Source organism: Pygocentrus nattereri, chromosome 7 (genome assembly GCF_015220715.1).
Source record: "Pygocentrus nattereri isolate fPygNat1 chromosome 7, fPygNat1.pri, whole genome shotgun sequence".
NCBI classification, from domain to species: Eukaryota; Metazoa; Chordata; class Actinopteri; order Characiformes; family Serrasalmidae; genus Pygocentrus; species Pygocentrus nattereri.
In genome coordinates, this window is record NC_051217.1 from 3,156,679 (window position 1) to 3,165,754 (window position 9,076).

General features: G+C 42.4%; 1 protein-coding gene and 1 long non-coding RNA gene across 2 annotated transcripts; one reads left to right on the forward strand and one right to left on the reverse strand.

The window, feature by feature from the left end:
• The first annotated feature begins 246 nt into the window (after positions 1 to 246).
• LOC119263708 (histidine-rich glycoprotein-like) lies at positions 247 to 1,086 on the forward strand. The gene has a single exon (XM_037540169.1). It carries the CDS (start codon positions 247 to 249, stop codon positions 1,084 to 1,086), a length of 840 nt encoding a protein of 279 aa, XP_037396066.1.
• A 1,855-nt stretch (positions 1,087 to 2,941) lies between these two features.
• Positions 2,942 to 7,488, reverse strand: LOC108426745. Its single transcript, XR_001857802.2, has 5 exons — positions 7,315 to 7,488; positions 6,021 to 6,055; positions 3,764 to 3,811; positions 3,603 to 3,672; positions 2,942 to 3,469 (listed from the first exon to the last, which is right to left on the reverse strand). It is a non-coding gene; the product is annotated as an uncharacterized LOC108426745 (long non-coding RNA).
• Between the last annotated feature and the right edge of the window lie 1,588 nt (positions 7,489 to 9,076).

Genomic DNA, 9,076 nt, shown 5'->3' on the forward strand with positions numbered 1-9,076 from the left:
GGTGAGGGCCCCTACATGCACCATGACCATTTGGGTGATGGGCCCTACATGCACCATGATCGTTTGGGGGACGGGCCCTACATGCACCATGATCGTTTGGGGGACGGGCCCTACATGCACCGTGATCGTTTGGGTGACGAGCCCTACATGCATCATATTAATTTGGGTGATGGGCCCTACATGCACCGTGATCGTTTGGGTGATTAGCCCTACGTGCACCATGATCATTTGGGTAATGGGCCCTACATGCACCGTGATCATTTGGGTGATGGGCCCTACATGCACCATGATCATTTGGGTGATGGGCCCTACATGCACCATGATCATTTGGGTAATGGGCCCTACATGCACCGTGATCATTTGGGTGATGGGCCCTACATGCACCATGACCATTTGGGTGATGGGCCCTACATGCACCATGATCATTTGGGTGACGGGCCCTACATGCACCATGATCATTTGGGTGATGGGCCCTACATGCACCGTGATTGTTTGGGTGATGGGCCCTACATGCACCATGATCATTTGGGGGACGGGCCCTACATGCACCATGATCATTTGGGTAATGGGCCCTACATGCACCGTGATCATTTGGGTGATGGGCCCTACATGCACCATGATCATTTGGGGGACGGGCCCTACATGCACCATGATCATTTGGGTAATGGGCCCTACATGCACCGTGATCATTTGGGTGATGGGCCCTACGTGCACCATGATCATTTGGGTGAGGGCCCCTACATGCACCATGATCATTTGGGTGATGGGCCCTACATGCACCATGATCGTTTGGGGGATGGGCCCTACATGCACCATGATCGTTTGGGTGACGGGCCCTACGTGCACCGTGATCGCTTGGGTGACAGGCCCTACGTGCACCATGATCGCTTGGGTGATGGGCCCTACGTGCACCATGATTGTTTGGGTGATGGGCCCTACATGCACCATGATCGTTTGGGTGATGGGCCCTACATGCACCGTGATCGTTTGGGTGACGGGCCCTACATGCACCATGATCGCTTGGGTGACAGGCCCTACATGCACCATGATCGTTTGGGTGACGGGCCCATAGATGCATTGCGTTAGCTCGGGCGATTAATGCATTTAATCAGCTCTTAGACAATACCCGGAGTTCAGATGTGCCTTTTCCCTCAGTGCTCATTTTCTTTAATATGTGCATTTATGCTTTTTTGTCATTGTGAAGTTGTTACGGCTTCAATATTATCTTTGGTAACTGTTGTTCAATCGATTGCACTACTGTTGGTGAGTTTAAAATGAGTTTCAGAATTTGTTTATAAGACTTAAATATGAGATACAGTTTCAGATAATGTGCTTTAGCTATTGTAAAAAAAGCTTGTTCTTTCATTCTACATTATAAAGCAACTATGTATTTAGGGTGAGTGCGTATTTATATGAGTAATTCTGTTGGTATAAATTAGTGGAACTGATATGAATAAAATAAAAATAAAAACAACTCCTGAGCAATAGGACCTTTATGCATAATAGGTCTCATAGTAAGCCTTAATACATGTCACGGTCTCTTCTTTTCTTTGTGAAAGACAAACGCTTGAGGAACGTGATGGAGAAAAAATGGGATTTGCTTGGAGCAGACGGGACTCACTACAGGACTGTGACCTAGTGAACCCTGCTGCGCTTGCATAAACTCTCATGTAAAGAATAACAACCTCTTGTTAAATTACTTGTCATGACAGAATCACAAGCTTTAATTCAACAGATTTCTTCCTGTGCAATGTCACCAGTGCACCACCTGCCAACCTACATAATGTTTGCTCAAACTACACAGGGAGAGGCTGCAGACAAGAGAAAGAGTGCGAGAGGTCATCACTGGCAGGGCAGGGCTTTTCCAGTGCAGGTGTTAGTGCAGGCTGGACTGGAGCTAGACTCTCTGATCTACGGCTTTGATGTGCGGTCCACAGGTGTGCTCAAAGTTGCTTACTAGAGGAGGCCTACTTAGTGCCGATTAGCACCTGTGTGTATGATGCAGTGGGAGCAAGAGAAGTGCAGCGGAGGAGGGGATTGGTAATGGAAGGAACTGTAACATAAAGTGGAGCATTTTTTAAAATGATGTACAGATTATACTGAAAGCTGGTGGTAAATCGTGACTTATTTATATTAGGTCTTGTCTTCAGTTCAGAACATAAATGTCAAAACTCGGTCAAAAAAGAGGATAAAAATACTTACCTTTACAATAATGCTAATTTTTTAGTTAGTAGTATGTTAGTACTAAGCTAAAGGCAAAACATTCCATGTTTTATTTTAAGCTTGTAACATGTCGTCAAATATATTTTACCTTGTAGCAGTTTTACAGTGTACTGACATTGCGAAACAGCTGCCACCACTGTTTTCCGTTGCTAACATCTGAATGAAACGTGTTGGTCAGGCAACAATTTTATTCACAGTAAGTGATTTATCTAAGATTTTACAGAAGAATAATTTTCCCAGAATAACATTTTTTCTCACAAAATTAGTCCCATCTGTTGTTGGTTGATTCTACTCTCGGTTACTAATTATGTTGCTAGTAAGACAGACACATTAGGCCTTTATTTCAGCTCCTGACATCCTAAGCAATGGGAGAGGTCGCTCTCTGTAATTTTTCTCAGAGTCAAGAATATCACCCTTTTATTTTCATCCGAAATGTAACAGTAAGATACTGATAAGACTGAACACTTGCAGAGTTAGAATACAAGAGCCATGACAATTATACTTAATAAATATAAACTTAAATGGACACTATTAAACACAAATGAATCCCAGGTTTTAATAGATCTCAGTAATCAAATTTTGCGCGATACTGCTGTTCTTGTATAGAATTAATAATTGTAGGTTTTGATACACCATGATTTATATTCATAGACACCAATTTAAATGCACTGATGTTTTTATCACATGATACAAAAGAGTCCTTAGAATGAGCAGTGCATGCATGTACGACTACGTCTGACTGTGTGGGAGTGTATAGAGCTTAAGACAGGAAACATTTGACTTTTTGATCTGTTCTATAAAGGCATTAAGTCATATGCGGGCACACATATATGTATGAACACATTCATTGAGACAAACAGACATAAGCCACAGGCATGGAGGCCACTCTTGGGGGCAGGATGGGAAATAGAGGGCATTTTGAAGTATGTGGGGTCAGTGTGCTCAGTGGCCCAGCAAGCTGCGCTCCATCTGATCTTAAGCAGCTGAACGAGCCTCATTCACCGGCCAGCATCAGCACTGTTAATTAGCCCGACGCTGCTTATTCCTCACACTATCCTCTGCTGGACTTGGCGCACAGAGACGCGGCCTGGGTCACTGCGACCAGGAGAGTCATTTGTATTCTGTGTAAGCTTGTGTTTATGTGTGTGCACATATGCCCTTCTTTAACACAGTTAACATGTCCTCAGTGTTTTTCCCAGCTCATAACTGCTCCTCCACAGTCTGCAGTCAGTTCCCACGGCTCAGTCTGGACAAGGAAATTAAACTGAGTCTCAGAAAACACCTCAGCAGCTCATAACCACTCTGCCATATTACAGCATTGAGACAGCGAGAGACTGAGCGTAATAAAGATCTCAGAGCTGTAGAGCTAAAGCACTTACACACACACACACGCGCACGCACAGAGTGACAGGTGTGTGTTACAGCAAATATCTTCAGGCTGGCTTGGGCCTGCAAAACATAAGCAGCACGATTGTTAGAATTAAATGTTTATGGTGCTCCTGGGGGAACATTTGTGTCACTGACTGTGATATTTCCTTACCGTTCAAGGCAGTGGAAAGAATGAAGCAGACAGAGGTAGACGGCGTAGCTGTTGTAACAAAACATTGTATCTCAGACAACTTTACCGCAGGAAGATCATATCAAATGACAGCTCAATTTACAGGTCCCAGTGAGTCATTGAACTTTATTTCATTTCAATAAAAAAGCACCCCGCTCATATCTTTAGGCTTTTGAATCAACATTGGCATTTCATTGTTGATATATTCTCCTGATATTGTCATTAATTCAACATCACACTTTATTTATCGAAAAATACTCAAAATATCAACATTGAGTGTTGACTTTTGAATGCGGATTGTTCAGCACTGACCATAAGTGAACACTTCTGACCATATGTCAATGTTGAATCAATGACAGCTGTTAGTGAACAACTCAAACTAGAATGAAGCATTAACAAGCATGCACTAAGATGAGGTTTCATTCCAAGTCATTTTGGACCATTTCTATCGGTTCATTTGTTCAATGTGAAGAGCTGCTGGACTTTTTAAATAGAGGTTTTGAGACAAAAGTGCTTTATAAGTTCAGGGAGATTTAAAATTTCTCTCAAACAAACTCTGGTTGTATATAGGCTACACCTTTTCTCTGAACACTCCACCACACACATACACTCACCGGCCTGTTCAGTTGCTCGTTAACACAAATCGCTAATCAGCCAATCACACGGCCACAAGTCAATGCATTCAGGCATGTAGAGGTGGTCAAGACGACTTGCTGAAGTGCAGGCCGAGCAACAGAACGGGGAGGAAAGGGGATTTAAGGGACTGTGAACGTGGCGTGGTTGTTGGTGCCAGACGGGCTGGTCTGAGTATTTCAGAAACTGCTGATCTGCTGGGATTTTCACGCACAGCCATCTCTAGGGCTTACAGAGAACGGTCAGAGAAAGAGGAAATATCCAGTGAGCGGTCAGTTGTGTGGACGAAAATGCCTTGTTGATGTGAGAGGTCAGAGGAGAATGGGCAGACTGGTTCCAGTTGATAGAAAGGCAGCAGGAACTCAAATAACCAACCAAAATCTCTGAGGAACGTTTCCAACACCTTGTTGAAAGTCTGCCACAAAGAATTAAGGCAGTTCTGAAGGCAAAAGGGGGTCTAACGTTTTATTAGCAAGGTGTACCTAATAAAGTGAGTGTATATCCACATACAGATAATAATACAAGCAGAGCCATATGGCATCTGTCAGTTCTCACCACATTTCTTTTAACATGGTGAATGGGAGTCCCAGAATAACATTAATTTCACTGGGTTGAGTGGAAGGGCCCCGTACAGCAATCACCCGCTCATTTCACTAATAGCCAATGACGCTTCTCTTCAACAGCAGCCTTTGTGTTTATTAAAGCTTGATTATGAGGTTAGCTATATTGAGTCAGGGATGAGCATTCAGGGAGATGCAAGGAGGGATGTATGTGTGTGCATGTGTGTGTGTGCGCATGTGATGGATCAACCGCTCTGGTCCAGCACACCTGTTTATGTGGGTGGGGGGCAGAGAGAGGGATGGAGTTTGTCTCAGCTCAGAAGAGTCTGTTGAAGTCACGACACAGCACATTCATCACCAATCAGCTCCCTCTGTGCAGACATACCATACCTTCCCTGATCTTTAACAGCAGGCCCTTCAGGCCATAATCTCATACAGAGTAATACGGGGAAAGACGTCCCTCTTAAGGAATACTCCAGCGTTTTTCAACCCAATATCAGTCTGCAACATCTATAGAGCATCATTGATTACCACAATAATTGCAACACAATTCCTTGTACTTAAGCATTGGAAACTCATTTACTGAAAACACTCAAACCACTGAGCAGTTGTTAAATTCCATCCGTGTGAACTAGAGACGCACTGATCGGAATTCTGGGCTAGATCCACCTGGATTAGCATTATACAGAAATGGAAAATATCTCTGTTGTCAGAAAAAAAAACATTTATTAAATACAAGTGTAACATGACAGCTTCCCTTTACAATGCGTTAACTATAACTCAGGGTTGGGACAGCTACTGAAAAGTTTGTGTTTAGCTACAATTTAGTTACTTTTCCAGAAAGAGTAGTGGCTACTTTTTAGCTACTTTCAAGCACGATTGTCAGAGTGCCTGTTTGTGAATCTCCACCTGACACACCAAACAAGCCCAACTGATAGTGTGAACAAGACACTGCATTTAATCCTGTGCCAGGAAGAAACACACGACTAAAAAGGTGCAAACATACAAAAAGATCACCAGAAAGTGTGACCAACAATCAAACTTACCTATTAAAGGCAAAGTCAATCATTCCAAGTTTTTCCTGAGAAAAATCAACAAAAATAACCGAATACAAACCAGAGAATTTTGTGCAAAACACTGTCAACTGTTGAAATAAACCTGCTCCAATTTAAACATTTCAGCAAGATACTCCAAATCAGGCATAACATTAAGACCACCTCCTTGTTTCTACGCTCATTTTCCAGTTTATCAGCTCCACTTACTGTATAGCTGCACTTTGTAGTTCTACAGTTACAGACTGTAGTCCATCTGTTTCTCTGATACTTTGTTACCCCCTTTTACCCTGTTCTTCAGTGGTCAGGACCCCCAAGAACCCTCAGAGCAGGTACTATTTGGGTGGTGGATCATTCTCAGCACTGCAGTAACACTGACGTGGTGCTGGTGTGCTAGTTGGTGTTGCACTGGTCTGAGCGGATCATACACAGCAGTGCTACTGGTGTTTTTAAACACCTCATTGTCACTGCTGGACTGAGAGTAGTCCACCAACCAAAAATATCCAGCCGACAGCATCCTGTGACCACTGATGAAGGACTACAGGATGATTAGCTCATACCGTACAGCAAGAGATGTCATCTCTTTTTACATCTGCAGGGTGAATCGACAATGCAGGTGTGTCTAACGCAGTGGACAGTGAGTGAACACAGTGTTTAAACATGAGCGTAGAAACAAGGTGCTCATAATGTCATGTCTGGTGTTTGTATAGACTTTTACATTCAGAGTCTTTATTAAATTTCAGCAATACTTTAGCCTCAAAATTCTCATCAGTGACTGTGGCTCAGTTTGGGGTGAGAATCAGGCCTGAATAATCTCTCCGCTGCTGCAGAGCTGCTGCAGCTCCACAGCAGAACTAGATTTGTGGAGCTGCTAATTCACCAACCTTTAACGCTGAAGACTGACGCAGACTGTTGATCACGCAGCAATGCAGAGAACGAAACGAATTGATAATTTGGAGATGAATGGACTTTACATGAATAAATCAGTGGTTTCCTGATACGCTTAACCTGCAACTTAAGTCAGCTTCTCTTTCTCCTGCTTCTCGTTCGAATTCTCCCGCTCCACCTTAAATGGCGCAGCAGTACAGTGGAACAGGACAATTCAAACGAGAAGCTAGAGGATGAGAAGTGCCTTCAACCTCATAAAAAGTTGAACATTGAGAGACATTTTACAAGAAAGTCACGGAGAGGTTTCCAGAGAGGCGAGAAAAGCGGCTTAAAGGTTAAAGCAGAGCAAAGTGAGTCTGTAAAGTTTCCACAACATCAGCACACACTGAGATATACTTACAGCCAAGAGGGTAAAACGGACATACAATGTGCCTCCCAAGGTGGTCTGATTTTTGCTGAAAAGTTGCGATTGCAGGACAGACATGACAAACAGTACATCCAAGCACAGTACAAAGACCAAACACTTCAGACCAATCAAACAAGCTTACAGAGTACATCCAACACAAGCATTAAACAGTACACATCCAACAAAGACCAGCACTAGACTAATGAAAACACAGGGCTTAAATACAAGAGGGATAACGAGGGTTCACAAGACACAGGTGGAAACATAGGGGAGAACAATCAGGGGAGGAGTCACCAAAACAAGGGGCTGGACTAGGAAACCAAAACAAATGCACATGGAAGATCAAAACACAACATGAACACATGGACAGGACTGGGAGGGGTCAAGCGTGACAATCTGTGGCTTGGGTTAGTAAATATTTTATTAACCTCTATTTGTTTTACAGCTGCAGACTCTCACACACTTATATGTGCGCTCATATTAATGTTGCACCCTTTATAAGTACAAATGAAGGTAGTTCAGTCTTCTGCAGCCATGAGCTCTAACAGAAAGTCCACACTGACTAGAATACACACTATTTATTTCTAAATACTAGCACTATTTATTTAATAAATACTATTCATTTTGAAGTTAACATTAACAAAACACTTAAAAAACAAAAAAACTGTCTGTTGAACACAGTCAGAGAATAGATAAATACACTTTTGTACAAGCAATGTAAAAATACCCTGAAAGGTACAGTGATGGTCTTAAGACCATTTATATTTTCAAACTAAAGGTAGCCCTGAGAGTACGACCCCAGTGACAGTTTAGTACCATTTTTTCACACTTTTTAAATTCTAAATGTCTTACATATGCTTCATGGTAATATGCATTTGAATGTGCATGATAGAGAGGATTACACAGCAGGAAGTCTACTGTCTGAGGAGGTGCGAGACTGTAAAAAGCCACTGATCCATAGCAAGGATCACTTTTTAGAAAGCCAACTGAAACTAATTTTGTCTCCGTGGCCTCAACAAACAACAGAACTTTCCATTAGTTTTAGATAAAATGTTTATTCAGAGCCCTGTGATGGATTGGTGACCTGTCCAGGATGTTTCCTGCTTCCCACCCAATGACCACTGGGATAGTCTCCAGCAAACCCCCTGTGGCCCAGGAGGATAAGCAGCTTGTGTGTGTATGTATTTATTTAGATTTGCTGGATGAGGAGGTAATAAGAAAACACTTTAAAAAGAAAGCTGCAGTAGTGCAAAAATAGTCACTCTCAATCTGTCAGTAATTCATCAATCAAACCAAAGCATTGGCTTATTTCATTAGAATGTCTTTCTCCTTGGGTGATCTGAAAAATAAAAGGCATCAAAGAAATCAAACTGTTTTCCTCACCACTTGTTATACAAGAAACTTAGAAATAAGATCATTTGTCTTCTATTATTATTTTAAAAGCAGACGCCTTTAAGATGGGAGAAGGCAAACACTCTCTTACCTTTCAATGTAAGTTCATGTGAACAGGTTTTACTCCAAGTGATTTTAGAGCCTTTGTATTGCTCCATTAATCATGAAATTTTCACAATAATCACACAATATAAAAGGCAGCTGGTGTGTTGAGATGGTGCCGAAAAACAGGGCAGGAATCGGGGAATGAATCTGGAATGCAGATGCCATTTGAAAACTAGCCAGAGCATAGCCATTCAGGAAATGTGTTGAGATTAGATTTGACCTCATCATTTGGTCAAACAAGAAATTAAGAGAGGAGGGA